The sequence below is a fragment of the Pelobates fuscus genome, chromosome 3, assembly GCF_036172605.1.
Source record: "Pelobates fuscus isolate aPelFus1 chromosome 3, aPelFus1.pri, whole genome shotgun sequence".
Lineage (NCBI taxonomy): Eukaryota > Metazoa > Chordata > Amphibia > Anura > Pelobatidae > Pelobates > Pelobates fuscus.
In genome coordinates this window covers 373425236-373452662 of record NC_086319.1, presented here as the reverse complement: position 1 = coordinate 373452662, position 27427 = coordinate 373425236, and the positions used below count along the sequence as shown (strand labels likewise).

The window sequence follows — 27427 nt, the reverse complement described above, 5'->3', positions numbered from 1 at the left end:
CTGTAAATAAAAAAATGTAATTAAATTGAAAATATTTATACCTTAAGATAAACTCAGTGACCCTCAAAATAAAATTGACCTGCTGCTCTGGGAGTAAAGGGTCCGATGAAAGGCCCAAGGAATGATCAATATTCGTGTACAGTGCAGTCACATTGATGGTCACCCAACTATAGTTATCTAACCAGCTTATATCCTGAACAAAGGTATGGACAAACCCTGTGTCCCTAATATAAGATAGTACATGTGGGACATGCCTTTGTAAGTGAAAATCCACCCATTTGGAAATAGGCAAAGTGAGTAAATCGATACAAGAAATTATAGGGCGACTGGGGGGGATTAGTTAGGGATTCGTGGACCTTGGGGAGGTAGTAAAAAATGGGAATGTCACCCGGGGCAGATAAAAAGTAACCTTTTCTTTTTTGTCCAAGGATCCATTGTAATAAGCCAAATTCATCAGAACTCGTAATTCTTTTTCAAATGTTTTTTTGGGGTCAGCATTGAGAATCTGATAGTACTCAGCATTCCCCAAGATGTTAGATGCCTCCTTCAAATAATCTTGTTTGTCAAGTATAACAAGCCCCCCTCCCTTGTCATTCCCTTTAATAATTAAGTTATTATTATTCTTTAGGCTTCTAATTCTTTACGGCTTAAATTCTTCGGTTTCCATTTTTTATATATTTCTTTATTTTCTGTATATGCTTTTTGATTCAATGCATCTCTATGAGGAGATGCTGATTGGCCATGGTTGTGTTTGACTTGTGTTGGCTCTGTCCCTGATCTGCCTCCTTGACAGTCTTAGCCAATCCAATACTTCCCTATGTAAAAACATTGTGATTGGCTGAGATAATCACTTCTGATTATGTCAGCCAAGCAGACATATCGGGGACAGAGCAAGCAGCAGCAGACTGAAATAAAAGTAAGATTTTTCAAAATTTAGGTGGGCTAGTGGGGACCATGGGGGCTAGATGGTGGTTTTAACACTATAGGGTGAGGAATACATGTTTGTGTTCCTGACCCTATTGTGTTCCTAGATTGCTTCCATCTAGGCTACTTTGGTCTAGTTTTGTATGTTACTTGCCATGTGACAACTCACTGTTAATAGAAAATAAACAACCTTACGAAATTGATATCTTGACAACTCTTTCTGATGCACATGCATACACATACCACAAACCAAACACACACCTAGAGAAAGGCAACCCCCACACACCCTTACCAAAACATAGTCAACATGTTTATTTAGAGTATATATTCCTAATTTCCCGATGATGACAAATACAAATATATTCAATTTCCAAGCAATAGAGGTTGCAAAAAGAGTCCAGCAGTTCCCAGAATACAGACCAGCACGAACACCCACAGGAAAATGCGATCAATTACCATGGCAACGTACTTCCAGTCATTCCGAATCTAAAGGGAAACATTGCAAACATCATTAGACTTGGTAACCCTATTAACAGAGTGAATGCAACAGATGCTTTTACAAACTGGTTTGTGTTTGTGCATTAGGGTAAAAAAAATTTTTTAATTCATTAAATCTACAGGATCATTCGCTAATGGGTGGATTTTGAGAAATTCAAAGTAAATTTAATATTTTAGACCAGAATAGCCAAACTGAAAATATACCTGACTTGGAGACTATTTCCAATATTCTAGATTCTAGAGTTTTACATTTGCCTAGATTAGCTAGTGAATAGTCCTTTAAGTGTACTTTTAATAAATCCAAAAGTATCCCTAATAATATAGAATCATAAGGGAAAGGTGGGCACATGCCCATCACATTTTCAGCTCAGCCTTTTGTAGTGCCATTATGAAAGTTCATTTTGAATGTCTTCACCATGCGAAAGTCAAGTGTAAGAGAACAAAATACTGCAAACGTTATTCATTATCATGCAATTCTAGAGTTAAGCGTCAACGTAAAAGATTAAAAGTTTGTTTGAACAGGTCCCTCACTACCAATTGTTCCTTTAAGTCAAGCTTCTGTTGCTGAATTTACTTGTGTTCTCATGTACCCACTGTACAGCATTGCTATTCAGAGACAGTTCTATAATTAGTCCCGATAGGCAACCTTCTAAGGCCTCACATTTGGTAGGGCATCACCTCATGCCTCTCATGCATCTCCTTTGCTGTCATGTTGAGCACATCAACAAGATTCTCTTATATGAGATTTGCTTAAGGCCTCACAAACTCTAGCGCCATCTCTGCTGCTATAATTATCATTATAATAATAATTATTATTATATATTTAATGATGCATAATATTAATAATGTACTACCAGGTCTACCAGTACAGAGTAGTCAACAGTTTCACAAAAATGTGACAACGAATGCTACTGTGCCGAATCCTAAAAAAAAAAATAGACGGTAATGATAATATTCAAAGGACATATAAAAGCCCCAAAACAGCCTAAAGCAAAAAAGCATAAAAGGCTAAAAAAAAAAAAAAAAAATTTTAAAAAGGCTACATTTAATTAGCTTTATTGAATTTTATGGACACAATTTTTTTTTTAAAAATTAATGGAAAGAAACACCACCCAAAGGTAAGAAATCATACAAAGGTAACAATTCTAAAACACTGGACAAATAAACCCATCACCCTATATTATAATTACATTCTCATATATAAGGACTTAATACTAAAAGTCCATATGTATACATAGGGAAAGAGGGTATTAGTATAAGTTGTAAATCTACAATTTGCAGGCTATGTAATGCACAGCATTAGTATGCCATTATCTTACACAACAATGTATAGATATAAATAGGCAGACAGACATCAGTAACAGTGTGTTAGTTACTGTTCAAACTCCGGGGTATACATACCCTGGTTTAACTATAAAGGAATAGTCCTAAAGCAACCTCGGCAGGTACTAAATAGTTTGTGTGCCTACCATACCTAGAAAGAGTAAAGATAATGGCCAGGAGCACAGAGATAGAAAAAAAAAACCAAATAAGTGCAATTTACAGGCTACCCATCAAGAAGTGAAAAATAAAGCCTTTAATTATAATATAAGGTGGTGATGTGTGTCTATTTGCCCAGTCTTTCAGAATTGTTACTTTTTGTTTGTCACCTTTGGGTGGTGTTTTCTTTCCAATAATTCATTTATTTTTTCTGTCCATCAATTTCAGTAACAATAATTCTTACGTATATTACTAGCCTTCCTATATATCCTAAAACATATTCTTATATATATTTTACCCTTCCTACAGTTTTCAGCCTTTTTTGCTTTTTACTTTAACCTATTTTCAAGCTTTTCTATATACCAGTACAGAGTTCCACACGCTCAAATGACCTGGTAGCAAGCCAACTTGAAGTTCCCAGGTTGTTGCTAAACACCTGCACACATACATACTGAAAAAGGTCAAAATGTTCGTACCTCTCTGGCTTCATTCTGGATTCTCATGTTCTGTGCAATGAAATGCACATTCTCAATGGCTTCACGTACCTCGAGGGATAATCCAGAATTTGAGACCTGATTGTCCATGGATTCTAGGCTAGAGCCCCTCGTTAGACTGGATGCAACTTCTGGGGGGTAAAACCTTTTTTGCTGGCCACATGGACATGCATTGTCCTGATAAAACATTTGGTCCGTATAGCTTTGTATCTCAGAACTGCTGATGCTATTTATGTTAAATATATCCGCATTTAATGGTGATTTCACAGTAGAAGAATCTTCTTTAACCGGTCTGGTCATGAGCATAATTTTTGGAAGTAAATGCAAGAAGATTGTCTTTACCCACCGTGGCATAGTGTGTGTTTTAGGAGTTCTGTAATGCACATTTAACACAAATACGGTAATGACAATGGAAAGTGTAACAAATATCATTGTGAAAAGTAAATATTCACCAATAAGTGGAATGACTAATGAAGTAGAGGGGATGATTTCGGTAATAACCAGAAGAAACACTGTTAGGGATAAAAGAACAGACATACACAAGGTGACTTTCTCTCCGCAATCTGAAGGCAAGTAGAAAACTAGTATAGTCAAACAAGAAATAAGGAGACACGGAATTATCATGTAAATGGTATAGAATAACGGTAGACGTCTGATATAAAGGGAATACGTGATATCCTGATAAATTTCTATACAGCAGTTGTATTTTATCTCATGTTTGTATCCGGGAGCACTGATGATAACCCATTCTCCACTCTCCCAGTACTCTTTCAGGTTAATGGCAGAGCCAATCATTACTAGATCGATCTTTGCTTTATCGTAGGTCCAGGAGCCAAACTTCATGGTGCAGTTCTGGTAGTCAAATGGGAAAAAGGTCACATCAATCCTACAGGAGCTTTTGAATATAGCTGGTGGGATCCAAATTACATCTCCAGAGTATTTCAACAAGGCTTTTGCTTTGTCATCCACTTGAAAGGCACCAACTGCACTGGAAACAAAAATACAATACATTTTTTAGTCTCAACATTTTTTTATTGAAAGACAAGCTTCTACAGAGAAACCATAATGCAATGTATGTGGTGATGCAATAATTAAAAAAGTAAGCAGTTTGAGAGTCATGTTAACAAACCACATTCATTGCATCATTGAAAATTTCTCTGCACCTTCCATCCTCTCTTCAAGCTCAGCATGAACCCAACAAAGACAAAACTTTGATACCATCTCCAGGATTAATACAGAAAGAAATTGCAGATAAGCTATCAATTAATTAGTTGACTAATCCAGCAATTATTACTCAAAGATTTTACCACCCTTTTTATGGATCAGTATAGTAAGAATGTTTCGAGGCCTATGTATTTAGAATACAATAACCTGGTTATACACTAAATGACAAATTAAGGCATTATTGGTTCTATCCCATGAGTTAGTTGTGACAAAGGTCAGAGTTAATATTTGTTGTATATAGGCCCCCATACAGTGAAAACATTTTTGGGACTCTGGTCTTTATTCAAACAGGCCATCATGCGGCTGGGAGTGGATCCATATGTTTAGTATGGTTTTACGGGTTACGCCAAGGCCGCCTGTATTATTTTAATATGCCTTGGTGTCTATCCCATGCTTATGTTAAGACTGAAAGAGAATTCTTAGTGTGTTTCTTTAAGTATTTTAGAAGTTCCTAACCAGAACAAAGTTCCACAAGTAATGGTTTAGGGGCTTTCCTGTAGCACCATTCTTACTACAAGTGTCCAAAGGGCATGAGAATAAGCTCACTTTGTGTTGCTTTTCAAGAGGAAATAGGCATGACATATAATTCTGAAGTGCATCTCTTGAATCATCACTTAGGACAATAAGAAAGATAAGATAAGTGGTGCTTTGTTTATGTCATCTAGAGAGATATTATGGTTGGATATCCACAGAACATGTTTAACATAGAATGTGCCAAAGGCTAGTTTGTCGAAGGATTGTCGCAATCCACATCAGTGGGTAGAGAAAGAACTGTACAAAGGAACAATACAGAGTCAGGAACACAAACATGTATTCCTGACCCTATAGTGTTAAAAGCACCATCTAGCCTTGCTGGCTCTCCCTTGTCCCCTAAGTATAGTAAAAATCTTACATTTATTTCAGCCTGCTGCTACTGGCTCTGTCCCTGATCTGCCTCCTTGGCTGGCATCATCAGAAGTAGTGATCTCAACCAATCACAATGTTTTCCCATATGAAAGCATAGTGATTGGCTGAAAGTGTCAAGGAGGCAGATTGGGGCAGAGACAGTGCAAGCCAAACACAGCCCTGGCCAATCAGCATCTCCCCATGCCCGCATTGATTCAATAAACCTGTGAAGAAACATCTATCTGTGGTCTGCTCTACTGCTACACTCCTGGCCCTCAAAGAATATTGTGGGCAGTCTGGCTGTAATCTGAGGGGACCCCTAAGCATGCGTTGGGGGCTATGTAGCAAGACAGAGATGAAGTTTGATTTTCTTTTCCTCCACCTTATGGTCTAGTAATGATATTGTAATCTGAATTGTTATTGTACTTTAGGCGTTTTCTATTTGTTTCCTGGATTGGGCTATATTCATTTGTGTACTGGATACATTACAGAAACATTTGGAGTGCTTTATATCCATTTAACTTTTTGCCTTAATGGATTTTTCATTCCCACTGCTCCCCAGTGGCAGTGCTGTTTGGCTGGAGATATATACATATTTTCACTCCCTGATATGTCATTTATTATCTTCAGTTTAGCTCTTTAAATCATTAGAGTTACAATTTTCCAACACTTGGAGTGCATTTTGAGAAGGATATATTTTAAAGGAACACTTCAGTGTTAGGATTAGGAATGCATATCTGAATATCCTAACGCTGCAGTCCTGGTGTTCCTATAAAATTGACGGCCCCCCAAAAGTTTAAAATTGACCTTTTCTCCAAATGACCTTTTCTCCAATGCCGAGTCTCCCTCAGTGTTTCCTTGGCCTCATCTTGGCTTGTGGCATCCTGGAGGCATGCATCCATGATGGTGGTCCAATTCAATGCTCCTCTATGAGGTGCATGTGCAGCGCTCAGTGAATCTCTATGGCCGACCGTGACAGCACTGTGCATGCACACTTTACTTAATGATATGTTACAGCATAAAATCCAGGAAGTAATAGTCACGGCTGTCATACCAAGAGGGTTTAGAGGTGTGGCTTGAAGCCGCGCTTCGAAGCCTTCTAATTATTTTACAAAAGGGTGTGAAACATGACTTTGGAGGCCCTCTCTGGTGGTGTGTCCTGGGTAAATATCCATATAACCTATTATGAGGGTTAAGAGTAATAAATAAGCAGTATTTCCGTTTAGGGTACCTAAACATTCTTACTTGTTGTAGAGAACAATATCAGGTTTCCAGATCTGATCTGCAGGTACTCGAATAAATTCAATGCCTCCATATTGATCGGGGTTCCATTTTAACTTGTAATCATTCCATATCTGGAACACAAGAAAACACCAGTAGGCTAGGATCATTGTCACAGAGAATGAAATGCAATTCAATGTAACCAATCGAAAACATATTACATTGACCAGTCAATGCTAATAAAATACTCTGTTTAATAAGCACAAATAAATAATAAAGTGCAGTAACAGGAAAGAAGCACAAATCCATAAAGTCACTAAAAAGAGCGAGTCCAAACATTGCTTTTAATGGCTGCTTGTGTTTTGCATAGTCTGTAAATACAACACTGTGAAGCAATATCAAAACACATTAAAGGGAATTTGTACCCCTTTGTTGACTTATACCTAAATTAAGAAGACAAATATATTTTATTTTGTTTTTGCAATCCATTTGTTTTTTAATGACTGATTATAAAACCTATGAAATAAATTATTCAGTTTGTTTGTAGGGATACGTGCAATTTCTATTTTTGTTAGATTTTAGAATGTGTTTATCCCAGTAACCACACCAAATGCTGATGTCTTGTCTCATAGCAGGCAAAAAAGTTCCCAGCATTCCACTTGCTCGTCTCCTTTAATTCTAGAAAATACATTACATCCACATTGCTTCCACATAGGTTCATCATTGAATATTGTTCTGCAGTTTGCCTGGAAACCTACATTGATTCAATAAGATTACATGGATGGAGCTTGCTTTGGGGAGTTTGCCAAAGACAAGATATTGTAATAGAATTCTCGGGTCAGAGATGAAACAAGGACACTCCAAACACTCCAGACACAGGTCGTTTTTGCACCTGCAAAGGTCTCAGTCAGACAATAGTCTTGGAATACCCGACTGACCACACGTTTACAAGAGAATAAAGAATATATACCACAAATGGCGTATTCCTTACGTATAAAGAGAATACGAAAATTACACCTACATTACTATAGTTACAACCAATTATTAAACTAAACCTTATCTCTTACATACGTTATCTAATAGTGGATGTTCCTGACATTCCACACATGCGCCCTGGTCCAAGATAGTTGCACAGTAGTTTTAACCATGTGAGTACTGAACTTTACTTAAACATCCTGTAGCTTCTACCACAATATGACTCATAGAAAACATGTGGAGATTTATACGCATTTGTTTTTTGGTGCAAAGTGAACACATGCTTTAACTGGTCTTTTAATGGTCTCTCTATTAATGCCCATCAGTTTGCATTTCTGATCAAGGCAGATAACTGTTATGACTAACAAGGGCTTTTATATTATCAAAGGAAATGCTGAACATACAATATGATTTGTGCATCAACTGTAATTTAATAAAGAGATATAAGAAACCGCATGATGTCCCTAACTGATATCACTACTAACAAAGCTATACCAGTGCAATTCTACTTATAAACCACTTGCATGAAAGACATGTATTGCTGTTAAGATCATTTCCAACTATTGATACACCTCAAGTAAATGTAATACCTGAGACTTGAAAGAAGGAGATTTTACCTATGTCAGAGGAAATAGTTATTTACAGTAAGAACAATAAAGATGTAGAACTATTTTCTTTTTACATGGGAGGTTGGTTTATCAAATTCAGTAAATCTCTTTACAAAATAGAAGGATTTGGTTGTTTTGTTTGTTTTTGCTAAATCATATTGATGCATTTTGTAATAATGCCTACAGCTTATTGAACAAAGGAGAAATATCATAGCCACATTGCCCTTTTGGACTTAAGGAGCAATTGTATCTCTTTTGTATAACATTTTTAAAACTATATACATTTTCTATACAAGTTCTGTGGAATTCATAATTCACAGCCAGCCCTGTGAGTCACTGTTCTCAAGCAGTGTTCAGAATTTTAAGAGGGCCATTATTTACAAGTGTCCCTATTTAGCAGGGACAGTCCTATTTTGGGCCCAAATCCATCTATCCCACTTTTCTAGTAGCTCCATATTGTTGGTGTGTCTAAATGTATAACAGTTCCACAGCAATAACGTTAAAAGTGATGTGTCTTTAAATAAATCTGTTTAGAAATCACATTGTGTAAATAAGATATATTGGTGTTAACAAGTTTCCACAAATTTGTAAGAACACACTCACACCATTAAAATTAAAGTGTCCCTCTTTATCCATTTAAAATATTGGGAGGTAAGCTATTCTCTGTCACAAATCACTTAACCCCTTAATGACCAAACTTCTGGAATAAAAGGGAATCATGACATGTCACACATGTCATGTGTCCTTAAGGGGTTAAAGGGACACTATAGTCACCTGAACAACTTTAGCTTAATGAAGCAGTTTTGGTGTATAGAACATGCCCCTGCAGCCTCACTGCTCAATTCTCTGCCATTTAGGAGTTAAATCCATTTGTTTATTTTTTTTTTTTTTTATATTCTTTATTTTTGAAGTGCAGTGGGGACAGACATAGCATAACAGTGACATATAGGTAACATGCATTATGAATGGTTACAAGTAGAAGCACAATATGTCAGGAGTAACTGCACACATTTTTGGTTGCAAATGCAAAACATGAGATATAAAACAAGCTTTATGGATATAACATGCTTCAATATATGTTTTCAAGATGGGCTGCACTTTTTTTTTTTTTAAAGGCAAACATGCTTATTAACAGTGAGACAATACATATGCTGAGAGGCCTTAAGGGCATGCAGATTGACAAAAACTTTCACTGGCATTTGTATATTAAGGATGCTTAGGTTGGTCTTGCCAGTGGTGGTCGATCAAGAGAGGCAAACATATACATTAAATACGCACTGGTTGAGAGGGTGAAGTGAAATGAAATGCATGGGAAGCAAATCGTGTAACTATAAGCTTAGAGTAGGCATAGCATAACCACTGGGTAGCAATCATGTGCACTCTGGCGGGTTTGCAGCAGGCCGTTGTCGAAGTCTCTGCATTTTTAACCTGCAAAGTTTTACAAGTACGATAAGTGAGCGGCGTGACCTGCATAGATTATTGATTAGCACATCTAAGTTTCATGAGATTAGGTGGGATTAAGTGGACCATCGACATCTGTGCGTTCTGCCAGTACATTAATATGGCAGTTGGAGCGTAATAAGTACGGGTGATACATGCTTATTGGTAATACTGTGATCGTTGATATACATTAAGCAGTATAATTGATTCAGTAACCTGGAGTGCACGATCAGATGGCATAGGATACTAGTATAAGAGATAGGTACATTAGATGTAAATCGAGAGGTATGCTCACATGCACTAGGGAGGCTGCTTATTTATAACACAAGAATAAACAACAATTAATGAGAAACAGGATAGCGTTCATTTTTATGTGAGTATGAGTCATGACCCATGGTTATAATAGGTGGCCATAGAGTCTTTACATTGTAGACACTTTACCCTATGCCTGCCTGTGGGTGTGTAGAGTCCCGTGGCCAGGTTATGTGCAGCAGGCTTTCCCGGCTTACATTGAGTCGGCTGGTGGGAGCTGGCACTGGGGGGGTTCGTTGTGGTACCGACTGTGTGATGTGCCCCTTGTTGTGTCCCCCCTGGTGTTGTGGCGTTTTTTTGTAAAGGTTCCCACGCCTTGCTCTGTGAGTGCGAGTCGGGTTGCGAGCAGGCTGAAGGTGTCGTCGTCTCCGGCGCCATTTCCCAACCCTCTTCCGCTTGGGGGCTGCTTGTCGATGGCGGGAGCAGGGTGATGGTATTTCGGGCATAGTCCCCTCTGGCTCGCATGGCTGTGCCTGTTCCAGTTTGTCGGCTAGTTTTTTCCAGAAGGCAGCAAAGGTGCGTTCCAGCCGCTCCAGGATATCAGGTTCTTCTGTACTGTAGCTTGTTCTCCTCGTGGTGTCCGTCATTGCGGTTTGCCCGTTTGTTGCAGGCTGACCCTGTGGGGTGGTCTTCTGCCTCCAGTGTGGCCTGGCTTTCTCCCATGGTTGGACCGGGATAACCCCCACCGGTCCAGGGGGGGGGGTGTCGTGTCTCCCGGGCCTTTAGCGCGAGGACGGGGAAAGCGGCCGTCTCTCCCCAGATCTGGCGCCCGCAGGCCGCGGTTGAACATCTCAGGTTGCTGTGCGCTGATTTTCAAACGAGTGGTATGATGAGGTTCAGCAAGGCACGCTGAGTTCTGGAATGGCACACTCGTGTAGGTGCGAGCTTTTAGCTTCGATTTATGGGCTCTTTATCGATTTTGGTTGCAGGAGCACAGCACTTGTGCGTCTACTCAGGAAGCCAGTCAGGCTCCTCCCCCCCAAATCCATTTTTTTATGAACCCTAGTCACACCTCCCTGCATGTGACTTGCACAGGCTTCCATAAACACTTCCTGTAAAGAGAGCCCTATTTAGGCTTTCTTTATTGCAAGTTCTGTTTAATTAAGAGTTTCTTATCCCCTGCTATGTTAATAGTTTGCTAGACCCTGCAAGAGCATCCTGTATGTGATTAAAGTTCAATTCAGAGATTGAGATACAATTATTTAAGGTAAATTACATCTGTTTGAAAGTGAAACCAGTTTTTTTTCATGCAGGCTCTGTCAATCATAGCCAGGGGAGGTGTGGCTAGGGCTGCATAAACAGAAACAAAGTGATTTAACTCCTAAATGACAGTGAATTGAGCAGTGAAATTGCAGGGGAATGATCTATACACTAAAACTGCTTTATTTAGCTAAAGTAATTTAGGTGACTATAGTGTTCCTTTAAAGCATTTGACTACTGCAACTGTAGATTATATACCTGGATCTGGAAATATAATTACACAAGAGTAATATTAAATTACTTACATGTTTCAGCCAAAGGTTGGTTTCCATAATCTGATTAACTTCGTCCTAAAGAAAACAAACAGACATAATAATAGTATTACCTGAAAGGCATCTTTAAACAAGGATGTTTAAGGAAATGTGATGACTACCAGGCTTGCAAAATATATTCCAAAATGAATTTGCCTTTCCTTACTTTATTTTACTTACCTACGAAGCAGTGATGGACGAATGGCTTTGTTTAAAAATTTAAAATGTATTTGATACCTTTTATGAAAACTAAGTAAAGCATAAGAGTTCACAGACTTATAGAGCATTATGCGGAAGTATTAAAAAATATACCGCTCTGTTACCACTTTGCATTATCGCTGCCATTAAATATTCCTGGATAATTCACACACAAGAGAGCAAAGAAGTTCTTGCATTCATGTGCCTAAATGCAACATGATAACTGGGCTGGATCAGGTAATGGGTTGTTTTTACTGACATCAGTTACATAAACAATATAAACGTGGGCCAATTAGTGTGGGAACTTTATTCTGAAATGAACTCACAATTTTACTTGTTAAAGAACAATCAATAACCTGTGATGATGTTTGCTTCACCAATAGCGAGAATGGCATGGGCATGCTGGGGCATGCTGTAGTGGTTATGGTGCCAGCTGTGCTGACAATTTTAAGGAGCCAAACCATTTTAGAACTGTTTGACCTCTTACCTAATGTCTGCCAGGTGCCATTTCTCTCCTTCATTACAGCTACAAGAGAGCCGGAAATCCTTATGAAGTAGTTTCCATTAGCTTCCCTGAGCTAAAACTTCAGCCTTTTGCGCTCAGGCAATGAGCTAAGTCCCAAAGAACCCAGCTTAGATCAGACAGAGCGCTCTCACTGAGCAACATTGGAGGCAGGAACGGTACCAGGAGGACCCCAGGCAAGGAACGGCACTCCTAGCACCGTAACCAGTAGAGCACACTGTAGTGTGGTGCTTGGAGTGCAGTGTTAATTTCGTTAAAGCTAAATCAACAAAAAATAAGTGGAATATGTGTTTTGAAAACACACATGTAAAGTAACTAACTTTTTTTGTCAACATAGGGTTAAATATTGGATTAATTTCCAAAATCTAGGAAAATTAACTCAAAAGAAAGCAGAACATTGGATTTACTCTTTAACAGCCAATGGTATTTTATATTTTTGTTTTATGTTAACCCTTAAAGGACAAAGACAATTGTCCAATTTCTGAACCAAAAGAAAACCCAGAATTTGTGTTATGCGTTTGTTCCATCATATTTAAAGGGTTTCGCTTTAAGCAGGTATCCCAACATGCAAAAATGCACCACAATTCCCCTCCCCCACACACACACATACAGCCACCAAACATGTATAAACACCTTGACACACAGATACACGCACTGGCACATACACACACAGATATACACACTAGCTCATACACACTGACACACAGATACACAGACTGGCACATAAAACCTACCCATTACCTGATCCAGGTCAGTTATCATGTTGCACTTAGGCACATGAATGCAAGAACTTCCATGCTCTATTATGTGTTAATTATCCAGGAGTGTTTAATGGCAGCGGTAATGTAAAGTGGTAACAGAGCGGTTTTGTAATACTTCCACATAGTGCTCTATGAGCCTGTGAACCTTGCAGTGTTTCTACAAGCTCTCATGTCTTACTTGGTTTCATAAAGGTATCATACACTCAGATACACACACTGTCACATACAGTCAGATACACACAGCGACACACAGATACACACACAGTCAGATACACACAGTGACACACAGATACACACACTGTCACATACAGTCAGATACACACAGCGACACACAGATACACACACAGTCAGATACACACAGTGACACACAGATACACACACTGTCACATACAGTCAGATACATACAGCGACACACAGATACACACACAGTCAGATACACACACTGTCACACACAGTCAGATACACACAGTGACACACAGATACACACACTGTCACATACAGTCAGATACACACAGTGACACACAGATACAAACACTGACACACACTCAGATGCTCACATTGGCATATACACTCTGATACACACACTGACACACAGATACATACACACACTCAGATGCTCACACTGAAACACACATTCAGATACACACACTGTCACATACAGTCAGATACACTCAGTGACACACAGATACTGTCAGGATTACAGTATGATCCAGCACGTAGAATTGTGTAACACAGAGGACTGATAGGTAACGTATACCGGACCTTAAAATGGCCGGACTAACGTACCAAAGAATAGTCAGGAATAGCCGAGGTCAAGGGACACAGAAAGAGACACACAGCGATAAGGAAAAAGCCAGGGGTCAGGGATGCCAGAAAACAGAGAAGTCAAAATACCAGAATAACCAGAATCAATACCGCGCTCTAGGACATCCATAAGGGAAACTACGGCAGGGCACTGAGCATGATGAGAACTGGGCCTAAATACCCCTCTGGATCTGATAGGCTGTAATCGGCCTTTGACCCCAAAGGCAGTTACCAGGTTCCCATTTGCATAATTGCTGCTCAGCACAAACTCTCCTGTGGATTTAATTGCTGCTCGGCACAACTTTTCCTGTCAGGACAGTAATGTTGCTCGGCACAACTTTTCCTGTCAGAACAGTAAATGCCATTAATCACATTTTTATATGCGGATGAATACGTGACAGATACACACACTGACACACACAGATACATACACACTTGCACATACACACACACTCAGATGCACACACTGTAACACACATTAAAATTTTAAAAATCGAATGCAATTTAAAAAATATCACTTAAAGTAATGCAAAATAGATTCACATATTGGTCCTTTTTGTAAAATGTCTCTTATGTATTATGTGACAGACGTGCCATGGCCTTTTAGAGAGGCTTGAAGGTCAGCCTTTTGCCACCCAACTATGGACCTGGTCCCAAGAGCCCTTGAAAGGGACTTGTGATGGAAGAAATTGAAAAACAAACTGTTCATTGTTACTTGATAATTCTGCTGCGCCCTCTGCTGTCTGAATGGAAGTGTGAACATTTACATAATGCTGGTATGCAAATGAGGGCAACAAAATACATGGTTAAATGCATATAGTGTTGCTTTTTATTATGTAAAAAAAATTTACTTGTATTATATACTTCATGTATTAATTATAATTGCTCTGTTGCTCTGTATATTTGTATTTTAAAGGCTTGTCACCAAAGACTAGTATTTATCCAAAAAAATAAGAATTATTTGTCCTGGTTTGTTATTCTGGGATCTCAGTAACAGAGTCTTTGGACCTGTTGGCTGGCTGCTTCACCCCTGGAACCCAGGACAAGTCAAAAGAACAAAGCCTGAGAGCAGTGTAAAGGCAGTGGCAGATCACAGTGCACGTAGAGGTTTTGATACCTGCCTGGAAGAAGAGAGGTGCAGCCTTGTTGGGAGGACATGTTCCTGAGAGATGCCAGTCAAGCTTCCGGGACAGGGTCGGAAAGGATCCAGATCCCCTGTGGCAGTGTGGAAGCAGGCCTGGTGAAGGTACTTGGTCGGAGTACGGGAGCTCTGTCTCATATAAGATCTAATTAAATTTTTGGTAGTTAACACTAATCCTATACCAACCCTAACCAATCTCCAACCCTACCTTTATCCCTACACTACATCTAACCCTACACCATGTCTAGCATTACCCCTAACCTACACCCTATACTAACCCCAAACCTATCCCATCCCTACAAAGGTCTTTTCACAAAGAACCTCGAAATCCCCTCAGCAGAGGTGGCTCTCTAATTAGGCGATTTAGGCGGCAACCTAAGGCCTCGCGGTGACTGGGCCATCGCGACTGCCTAAATTGCCTTAGGGCAGACTGTGTCAGGTCCTCAGTCCATGACCGAGGACCCAACACCAGAAGGGGGGCGGCGGCTTGCTCGATATGCTGGCGGGTTTCGAGGCCCCTCCAGTCTGCCGGCAGGAGAGCGCCCATGACCACCGGTCTGCAGCTTCGCAGTGTGCAGAGCTACAGACCATGTGTATCGCGAATTCTGACCAATCAGAGCTTGTCGCGAATTACCACAGCAACACTCTGACAGGGTCTCACGAGATTTGTGATCTGTAGCTCTGCACACTAAATCAGTGTTCCCTAATTGGGCCCTGATATTACCATGGTTAAGGGCTTTGGACCATTGGATTTAATTTAATATTTTTGTATGAACTTTTAAAATAATTATTTTCAAAATATAAAAATATAAAGAAAAGTTTAATATCTAAAAAATATATCAATATAGCAAAAAGTTCAAAATATTAAAATGTGTAAAAAGTGTATCAAAATAAATATAAAATCATAAAATATGAAATCAAACTCATAGATCCCAGTGTACATAATGCTTACAGATCTCAAACTTTGTTTCAAGGTCATACTTTGAAATATAGGTTGAACTGATGCTATGCTAGCCCACCCCCTGAAAAAACAAAACAGGTTAAAAAACATTTTGGAGGCGAGACCATCTTAAGATCCTCAGTTTTTTTGTACAATGTTTCTCTGCAGACATTGGAAATCTAGAATTGTAGGACAGTCCAGGAGAACCTGTAATAATGGGAAGTGTTGTGGCAAGACTTGTGTATTACATCAGAAGGATATGTATGCGTATAGGGTAAATCACTAAGGTTAAATGTACTGTTTGGAATAGGTAAAAAAAAATACCCTTTTTTTTTTTACAGGAGCATTCAGACTGGAAAATCCAGACATTGACATCATAATCTATCAATGTCCGTATTTTGCAATGATGAACAAGAGAGAATATGGTCCGGATTTCAGCATGTCAGTTGAAATCTGGATCTGGATGCCAGGCCCAAAGCCAGACCCAAATCTGAAATATCCAAACTTATTGCCCTATAGTCTTGAAACAAGCCAACTATAGCGCGGGTATACTCTGTTATACAGGCCTTTAATGTTAATTTTTGTTTTTGTATTGTGGTTTTGCATTTGTTTGTCACGTTTTTGTGTTTCGAGTCACTTTTATTTAAAATTGTCGTAATGTTTTGTTTTTTTACTCTTCACCGACATGCACACTGTAGTGGCATGCCTTCGCTGTCCGCAGTAATAATTTTGTTATAGACACATTTAATACTAATCTCGCCCCCTAGCAATCCTTCCTTCACCTGATATCAGACCTGCCAAAATTAGCAGGTCTGGTCCTTTATATTAATATTATTATTATTATTATTATTTATAAAGCGCTACCAAGTTCCATAGTGATGTTCAGTGGGCCGACTACAACAAGACATGTTGGACACACAGGAACCGAGAGTGTTACAGGCCCTGCTCAGATTAGCTTTATATTAAACGTTATCTATAATGACTCTCACAGACAGATCCACAGAGCTGAATACAGTGTTTTATTCAAAAGACCTTATAAGGATCCAACAAGTAAACGACTTGGATAATAAAAATGCATCACGCAATTCAGATCTCCCCGGCAAATCCAAGCAGTTAACCATTTTTGTTGATGAATCCAAAGTAAATTAATAGAGTATGGCATGCTTACCACTTTGACAAGTTGGGACATTGACACTTCAAACTGGACAATGACGGGGTCGGATACATTCTCCACGGGTCGGATGTATGGGTTATACCGAGTGAACAGATCTTTGTACAGCTTGTGTTCTACATTAGAGCCAATCACCCCTGTAAACAAAGGAGGCTGTTTTCAGTTAATCTGGAAAATATTTTATCATGGTCTGTACTTGACGTAATATGTGTACAACAAAATAAAAACTAGATTTGCCATATTTTAAAAATGCCATATTGGATGCCTTGAATCTCTGTAGCAATCAACCCCCTTAGCAAGACGTTCTCTCCATACGTCTAATACATTTGCCTACAGCTACACAATCTCAAGGATCCTCAAGGATAAAGATAAAGAAAAACGTCTATAATACAAACTGGAATTGTAAGATTATCTGGTAATCTTTAACCCTTACAGAATCATCCACATAACTTCCATTTGGTTGGAAAACTGGTCTTGACAGGTCAACACCATTAAAGTCACAAGATTGGCTCTTTAATTTACATCTATGGAGGGAGAAAAACTGACCTCTGTGACCTCTCAGAGATTTACATACCAAATAAAATAATTAGCAAAAGTTACATATTTTGCCCCATATGGTATAGTGTAGCGAAGTACATTTGATCCCCTATGTGCTGTAAAGGTCAATAATGGCACCAAACAAGATTTAGACTTAATTAAGTAAGTCTGAGATCTCAGACTTAATTAAATACATGGGTATCCTCTGCCCATGTGCAAAAGTATAAATTGGCTGAAATTGTTTGCCATGGTAGGCTGTGCCCAAAGACTTGTAGCAGCACCACACATGATGTATCCACACACAAAGTTAAAGGGCACTATAGTCACCAAATTCAATGCATTTCTATGAGGAGATGCTGATTGGCCAGCACTGTGTTTGGTTCTGCCCCACCTCCTTGGCTGAGTTAATCAGAATTGAAGATATCAGCCAATCCAATATTTTTCTATGGGAAAGCATTGCATTGGCTAAGATTGTCTGATGGGGGCGGGGGTTGGACCAGCGAAAAATGGGTCTAGAATAAAGGTACATTTCTACCCCTTTTAAGGGAGGGAAAGGAGGCAGCCACCTAAATAGTGTTTTTAACACTATATGATCAAGAACACACGTTTGTTTTCCTGACCCTACAGCAATCCAAACTTGTATTTAAGTCACTCTGACTGTCAGCATCTTTGGCAGGCCTAACAGAGCCAACATGTTTTCCTGGACATGCATAGCTTTTACATTTTGCTGTCCCACACCATGATGTGTAATGCACACATTGTACAAGGAGATTCAATTATTCAAGCTGTGATCTTAAAGGAGCATGTGTCATTATTAATGCCTCCCTGTAGCATATCATTTTTCATCCTACAAGGTATTCTTTTTTCATTTACTGTCCTATGACGTGCTCCGGAAACAAATATGGGTCTGGAAAGCTCCTACGTCTTAGGGCATTCCTTAGAAAATCTTGGGCAAGTATGTTACATAAATCTGCAGCTTACCAAACGTTACATGCTATTTTGATTTGCAATAATGCAACAATAGAAGGTTCAATTATATAGGACAAAATAAAAGAATACAGTGCACACCATAACCCCATAGACACGCAGGGTTATTCACTACAGTGAGAACTGTTGGAAATTCCAAGTGAATTTCAATTTTAAGGTCAAAATAACCGAACTGGAAAAATTCTCCCAATCAGTTTTGCTTCAGTTGCAGCTACTTCGGCCTTAAATTGACTTTCACTTTGAATTGAACCTTCTGTTGTATTGCCTGTGCGCTGGTCATGTTTGTTCAGAACACAATGTAAGAGTAAAGACAAATGCATTTAGTGTCCTGTAGCGAGAACCACGTCAGCCTGGCCGTAAGAAACAGAGCAGAAAGTCATTGTTATGGAAAGGCGTTATGCATATTTTAAACCTTTTCCAGTTTCTGTTTTCTCTTTGCAGAACGTATTTTTACCTGATATGTATGTGACCTGGAAGTCTGGAAGAAAGTCTTCTGATCCACGTGAGCCAATCGAGAGCCTAAACGAGAGTCTAAACAAGTATTGCCCTATGCTTAAAAAGAATCCTACATATTTATAACGTGCATACAGACACACTCCACGAGTGCTATTGTACATCTAGGTAACTCTTCATAATCTAACCTCTGTGGAATACGAGTTTTGGATTAACATTATCAGAGTTGTAATCCACCGTAGCCTGTATTTCAGAGGTTATCTATCCCTTACTGTAGTCCGTCAGTGAACCTGTCATGTTTAATTACTGCCAAATCTCGAGGTTTTATTACATTACAGAATATGGTGTAGGTTATTTGGGGAGGGTGGCTGTTTTTTTTGTTTTGTTAGTTTTTTTACTGGACATGATGGTATAACTGTTCCATCGTCTCTGCAGTGTTTAAATAGATAAACTGACTCAGAAGATCACAACACGCTTTCTTCGCAATGTACAATTAGTCAGCGGAGTGCATCCATCTTCTAATTGCACTGATATAAAGAGTGAAGCAAGGAACAGAATGTCTTCCGACACATACACTGTTAGAACAATTCAATTCAGCGGTAGTAACAATGATGCAGAGAAATATCAGATTTTTTTTTTTTTTCCTGGAGTCGTCTGACTTTTTACACTTTTTGAACTAAACTGGGCATTGAGCAGACGCGACAAGGTAATTGCAAATTGTTGGCTAAAATAGCTAGTTAATTAAGCCTTCCGTGTGCAATTCCATTGTCAATTCTCCACAATTTTCAGTTTAAGAAAATAATATTTTAATGGATCCAGAAATACCTACAGAAAAATGGGATCCATACGATAACTAAATACAATCAATATACAGCGCTGTGGAACATGTGGGTTCTATATAAATAATTGCAATTGCATTCTTATTATTCTTATTCACAACTATTCTGTAAGCTGGGAGTGACTGATCCCCCCTCCCATGTCCCATGTGTTTGCCAATGTATTCGAATTTGTAAACGCAAACGCATGTACAATGATCCACAATAGCATGTACAATGATCCACAAATTTACACCTTGAGAGTAAAGTTATCTTAATACAAATTCACTTACTGCTTCTTTTAATACCTTAAAGCATTATTTGCCTAGCTTGTGGTTTTAGCACTTTAAAACAATGATAGTCTAACCGTTGTCACTCAGGTGTTGTCAATCACAGTTCCCATGATGTGGAAATAGTCATAAGTATGACCATTCTAACAAAATAAACTAATTTATAAAAGCACATGTATAACCATACTCAAAGTCTGCACAGATACTATACTAAGACACATACAGGAACATGAAGAAAAAAGACATTACTTTTTACAAACACAAGAGAGGAAAAAGCACAAGTGTGTGTGTTATTAAGTATTCATACACACTGACATCCTTTTATATTAACCTGTTCAGGGCCAGTCGGTACTGTCAAGATAACATGAGATTTGACCATCTCTGGCCCTGAAATAGTTAATAAAAAAAACAACAACACACGTACATGGAAAAAATGGACTCTGCTTTTTTTTTTTTTTTGACGATCAAACAAACTAACTAATTTAAATAGCATCAACATACATTGGATATATTAATGTAAAAATGTAAAATTATTTATACAAAATTACTTACCGTAATTTAAGACCGAAAACATAACACAGCGGAATAGCAAGTTAATAGCCTTCATCGTAAAACATTAGTTGTACTTCATTAAGGAAAGAGCAGATATATTTGTGTGAGCATGTGTTCTGGATGCTGTACAGAGCTACCAGTAAAAAAAAAAAAAAAAATAACCCTCTCCTTCTATTCCTCTCCTCCCCCAGCACACTCAAACAGATGCCTGACTTAAACAGTCCAGGCTCACAGTCTGTATACTGAGGTAAAACTACAAATTTGGGCCCCCTGGAGGCACATTTTCCATCTGCCTGCAACTAACTTTGCCGTCCTGTGCCCCCAGGGTTCCATATTTCAAAATTGTGATTTAGTCAGGGCAACAGTGATACCGGAGAAACTGACGGAAGCCAAGCACAGAGAGATGGACACAGGTTTCTTCAGGAAGGAAGAGATTCTTTATTGGATCACCGATCGGGACTCAGAGGGACTAGCGTCACCAAAATACAGCAAAGTCTGAGTACTGAATACATAGAGTACATTCCTTATATAGCACTGTAGCTCCTCCCACAATTAACTACACCCACACATACCCTTAACCTATTTAATGAATAGAGTCTAAACTCATCCATCCGGTCTAACCACGTGGCTCATCTGATACAAAGGAGAGGGACGCGTAATTCCAGTTCTTACATTCCTGCACCTGGTCAGTACAGTGATGACAGTATCTTAGCTACGTGTAATTAACTAGATACTACAAACACATATACATACATATGCCTTGTGGCAATCTTAGCCTGCTAAACTTGTATTTTACTGGAATTACATCACATTCCCCCCTTTGATGCCTCTGATATTTCACAATTACTTGAGGCATCACTTAACCTTGGTTTGCATATACCTCAGGTTACCATGAACCAGACCAGACTTATCTTATGATGTGAATCTTTTAACACTCATCTTCCTGCATTGGTTCTCCCTGATTTAAAGCCTCATATTTATATATGGCCATTATCTGTGCAGCAGCCTTTCTCTCTGCTATATTTTCTATCAGGCTCTGCACAGACCTAACTACTAAAGGAATAAGACACGGTAGGAGTAGACACAACAGTAAAATCAGTAGGACTCCACCTACCACTGCCTTAAGCCCTCCAAACCGCTCATACCAGTTACCAAACCAACTACTTGGATTGTACCCTTTCCATACCTGAGTAGGCACATGCACTAGTTTAACCATATGGCTAGTAAGCTCAGCTATTGCTTGCCCTTCGTCATCTATTTGAAGACAGCAATTGCTCAGGTTAAACTTCCCACATACACCTCCCTCTACTGCCAAAAGGTAATCCAAGGCTAATCTATTTTGGTACACTGCTGTCCTCATCCTGGTATTATGCTTCGCTAGAAGATTGAGTGCTTGTGAGGTCTCATTAGTAATAATCTCAACCACCGCCTGTAATCTTATAATACGGTTGAGCATATAAATTGGGGTTCTATAACCAAAGGTACCATCTTCTGCCCACGTGGCTGGCCCATAATAATCTATGATACGCTGGGGAGGCCATTCATTATCTTCCCAGGTGCCTATCTCTATGGGTCCCCTTTTCTTCCTATGATTCACATCATACACTTTAACACCTAAAGTCTCACCTGTTTCGATAGGTAACAAGAAGAAGGATGGTTTGAGCATACCCAACACACATGCCCCTTCCCAGTCCTGTGGCAGCTCCGAGTAGGCTTTCTTACCACAGATCCAGTACAAATTTGCTGGGGCTCTCCAGGTAGATGTGATGGATAAATCAAACCACACATCCTTTAAACTGGCATATCTAGCAAACGGGTTAGATGGTTCTGAGACATTTGAAGCCGACCACCAAGTTGTATTCTTTGTATCATCATCATAAGCTTTTTGCCCTAGACAAGTTAATTCTCCTACAGAAGTATTATACATCATTCCTTTCCTTGCTATGCAAACATAACCTATGATGGAGGTCTTTAATCTCCACTCAGATTTACCTCTAACACTCATCTGATAATCGGCTTGTGAAGATATTAATTGTTGAACTGCCTCAGAACCGGACATTACCTCCTTTGCTTCCTAAGGCCATTGGTCTCCCATGTTAGTACCTCCACACACATAGCAGTTGGTAACATTAAGACTACCGGCAATACTTTCAGCTAGATCAATGAACAGGTTTTTAGCATTATGGGGGATCTTATTATCTATACTCATCTCTTCGTAAAAGGAATGGTATACTTGATGAGTCTGGGAGGATACCGTATCAGTCTCTATCCCTATAAATAATATTGTCCCAGGGTCTAAACCCGTCCCGTATATTTGAAACCCAAATAAATTACCATATTTATCTAAGAACTTGTCGGGGTTATTTATAAGAATATGGACTGGATTGCATTCCATAAACTTACAGTATGGATTGGTAGGCAACTTAGTCACTATCATGTCTTTATCTACTGTCTGTCCCCAAGTCGCCCACCCCACACAAGACCAATATGGACAAAAGTTATAGTCTTTATTTGGGCATCTAGGACTCACATATTTATTTTTACTACTGGGACAAATATATTTATCATTAGACCCATACGTCCTCTCCCATCTAAGATCCCCACATACATTCCACGGTTTTCTACCACTTGATATCGCCTTACATGCATCAAATAGCAGAACACCCGAAGAATGTACGGATTCTAACACCGTCTTATTAATTAGGGTCCCCTGAGGATCTCCATTCCTGAGAGTCAACCAAATTGTACGAGGTTGATACTCCGGACTGAAGCACTTAGGTTCTCCTACTCCTAAATGGCACACACTATATTCTATATTTAAGTATCTACATCTCGATACATCTCCTTTACACTCGTATTGTGAATGCCAAATTAGGGTTTGGGAAATATGATTACCTGTTCTCGTAGTCTTAATGCATACCTCACAGCTAGGAGTGTCGGTACCTCTACCTTCCTGAATATAAAAACACATATAAATAAACACAATCAAAAGCACATCTTTCGCCGTCATCCTCAGTCTTCGTCCGTGCGATGGAACCTCAGCTTCCAGGATGTGAGGGCTGCAGGGAATGGAGTTCTGCTCGTCTTCACAGGTGTCCCTTCGAGACTTTCCTGGCTTATACACTATGTGATGGTAAGCGGACAGGCTTTATTATGGCCTTCTCACTCACACCTGTAACAATAAAATTTGTAATCCACAATAATTCCTCGTTACTCCGACTGAGTAGTGCGTTTCAACCGGATCTTGCAGGGATTCTCTGGATCTGCTGTAATTTGCCAAGAATCGACTGCTGCTGGTTTAACCCTGGAGTGATGTATCCACGGAGTTACTTCGGCTACTTTTATCGCTGTAGGGGTAGACAAAAGAACAACATAAGGACCTCTCCACTTGGGCCCTAACGGTACATTATTCCACTCTTTAATCCACACTTGGTCTCCTGGATGATAACTATGAACAGGGGGATAAATATTCACAGGTAATCTATCTTGTACCCATTTCTGTACCTCCTCCATAGTCTTACCCAACTCTACAACCTGCTGCCGGGTAATTCCTTCTCCCAACTGACTCAAATCCCCCCTTAAGTTACCAAGTACGGGAGGTGGTCGCCCATACATAATTTCAAAAGGAGAGAGACCCATCCTTCTGGTAGGGGTACTGCGGATTCGCAATAAAGCTATGGGTAAGAGAACGTTCCACTTAAGTTGGGTTTCCTGACACATTTTAGCCAACTGGTTCTTGATAGTTCTATTCATTCTCTCTACCTTACCAGAACTCTGGGGTCTATATGCAGTATGAAGCCTCCACTTTATACCAAGCATATGAGTCAGTTGTTGTAGGCACTGATGAACAAAAGCTGGACCATTGTCCGATCCTATAGAACAGGGTAGTCCATATCGGGGTATTATTTCTCGTAGCAGGAATCTTACAACTTCTCCTGCTTTCTCTGTACGAGTAGGACATGCTTCTACCCAGCCTGAATAGGTGCACACAATTACCAGCAGGTAACGATGTCCACCCGACTTAGGCATCACTGTAAAGTCTATTTGTAGATCGGACATGGGGAGTCCCCCCATAAACTGGACTCCTGGTGGCTTTACTGGTCCTTGTCTTGCATTATTCTTAGCACACGTTACACATCTACGTACAATGGCCTGAGTCAAGTTGGACAATCTTGGTATGTAGAAATGTTTTCTAAGAGATTCTTCAGTACTGTCTCTCCCAGAATGTGTCCCGTTATGATAATTTTGGACAATTTCTACCGCTAGCGATGCTGGTATAACTATTCTTCCATCTTCTAGCTGATACCACTTGTTCTCCAAATACTTTCCCGGTTCAGTCTTTAACCACTCCTCTTCTTGAGCTGTATAAACTGGAGTCCATTGAGACAGTGGGGTTGGTATTAGAGCAGCTATATGCCCCACATACTCCTGTCTTCCTGATTCAGCAGCACGCTTAGCTGCACTATCTGCCATCCGATTTCCCTTGGTTACATCACCATCTCCTCTCAGATGCGCTCGACAATGTATGATACCGACTTCTTTCGGCTCCCACACTGCTTCCAATAGTTGTAGGATTTCAGCTGCGTACTTGATTTCTTTGCCTTCTGAATTCAGTAGTCCTCTTTCTTTATACAAAGCTCCGTGGGCATGAGTGGTTAAAAACGCATACTTAGAGTCCGTATAGATATTCACTCTTAAACCTTCAGCCAATTGTAACGCTCGTGTCAGTGCTATCAATTCTGCCTTTTGTGCTGATGTTCCTTTCGCCAGTGGCCGAGCTTCTATCACCTTGTCTATTGTTGTCACTGCATATCCTGCATAGCGGATCCCTTCTTTCACATAACTACTGCCGTCGGTGTAATATTGAACATCGGGGTTCTGGATGGGAAAATCACGAAGATCTGGTCTACTTGAAAATACTTCATCCATTACTTCCAGACAATCATGTTGACTTTCAGTAGGTTGTGGCAAAAGGGTAGCTGGATTTAAGGTGTTTACAGTCTCTAAATGCACTCTTGGGTTTTCACACAACATTGCTTGATACTTGGTCATACGGCTGTTACTAAACCAATGATTTCCTTTGTAATCCAACAACGTCTGTACTGCATGTGGGACTCGTACATAAAGTTCTTGACCCAGAGTGAGTTTATCGGCTTCAGCTACTAGCAGGGCGGCTGCAGCTACGGCTCTTAGACAAGGTGGAAGTCCGCTGGCCACTGCATCCAGTTGCTTAGACATGTAGGCAACAGGTCTTTGCCATGATCCCAAGTACTGTGTCAATACTCCCACAGCCATTCTTCTTTGCTCGTGTACATATAAGTAGAATGGTCGTGTGTGATCAGGTAGACCTAATGCTGGGGCACTCATCAAAGCCTTCTTCACATCTTCAAATGCCGTTTGCTGTTCTTGGGTCCATAAGAAGGGGTCGTGCTCTGTACCTTTGATGGCTGCGTACAGAGGTTTTGCCAGTATCGCATAGCTGGGAATCCATATCCTACAGAAGCCTGCTGCCCCCAAGAATTCTCGCACTTGTCTTCTATTCTTGGGTATTGGTATTTGGCAGACAGCTTCTTTTCTCTCTGGCCCCATAATCCTTTGACCTTCAGAGATATGGAACCCCAGATACTTGACAGTTGGCAAACACAACTGAGCCTTCTTTCTAGACACCTTGTATCCTGCCTTCCAGAGAATGTGTAGTAGATCGTGCGTTGCTTGCTGACAGATTTCTTTTGTAACTGCTGCTATCAACAAGTCATCTACATATTGTAACAATACACACTCTCCTGGGATGGACTCGAAATCCAATAGATCTTGACTTAGGGCTGAACCAAATAGGGTAGGTGAATTTTTAAACCCTTGGGGCAGTCTTGTCCAAGTCATTTGGCGTTTTGAGCCCGTTACAGCGTTCTCCCATTGGAAAGCAAAAATACATTGACTTTCTGCGGCAATTCGGAGGCAAAAGAAGGCATCTTTGAGGTCTAAAACTGTGAAGTAAGTAGCCCCGCCCGGAATTAAAGCAAGCAGGTTATATGGATTGGGTACAACTGGATGTATGCTAACAACCGCATCATTGACTGCTCTTAAGTCCTGTACAGGTCGATACTCATCTGTGCCGGGCTTTTGAACAGGCAGCAATGGGGTGTTCCAGGGGGAAGTACAGAATTTTAGGATACCATACCGTATGAACTTATCCAGATAGGATTGGATGTTCTTCTTAGCCTTCTGCGGAATGTGATATTGTCTTAGGCTCACTGGATAAACCCCATGTTTCAGTTCAATTTTTATTGGTGGAATATTGCGGGCCAGTCCTGGTGGGTTGTTCTCTGCCCAAACTCCTGGTATGTTAAACAATGTCTCATCACTCCTAGGGTTTTGGCTAGTCAACACTGTATAAAGTCGCCACTCTTCTTCCTTTGGTACGGATAAAGTCATAATACCTGAAGGTCCATTAAACTTTAAGGATGTTGTTCCATTTGGTAGGAACGTAATCTGCGCTTGTAATTTGGATAGCATATCACGTCCCAGCAATTGGACTGGACATTCAGGCATATAAAGGAATTGGTGTTTTACTACGTGGCCTCCCAATGTACAGAGTCGACTTTTAAGAACCGGTTTTTCAGCACTTCTTCCAGTTGCTCCTATCACAGTAATAGTCCTTCCAGATGGAGGAGCAACTAGATTAGT

General features: G+C 39.8%; 1 protein-coding gene across 2 annotated transcripts; it reads right to left on the bottom strand.

Annotated features, from left to right (window-relative positions):
• Positions 1 to 1205: 1205 nt before the first annotated feature.
• On the bottom strand, positions 1206 to 20851 carry LOC134603459 (neuronal acetylcholine receptor subunit alpha-3-like). Of its 2 annotated transcripts, XM_063449446.1 has the most exons (6): positions 20744 to 20851; positions 17107 to 17246; positions 11566 to 11610; positions 6750 to 6859; positions 3378 to 4383; positions 1206 to 1410 (listed from the first exon to the last, which is right to left on the bottom strand). In XM_063449446.1, the coding sequence occupies exons 1-6, from the start codon at positions 20796 to 20798 to the stop codon at positions 1288 to 1290; spliced, it is 1479 nt and encodes a 492-aa protein (XP_063305516.1). In that variant the 5' UTR covers positions 20799 to 20851; the 3' UTR covers positions 1206 to 1287. The 2 variants fall into 2 exon arrangements, with proteins under 2 accessions (XP_063305516.1, XP_063305517.1); XM_063449447.1 differs by lacking the exons at positions 17107 to 17246; positions 20744 to 20851 and having other exon boundaries at positions 3378 to 4378; positions 11566 to 11605.
• Between the last annotated feature and the right edge of the window lie 6576 nt (positions 20852 to 27427).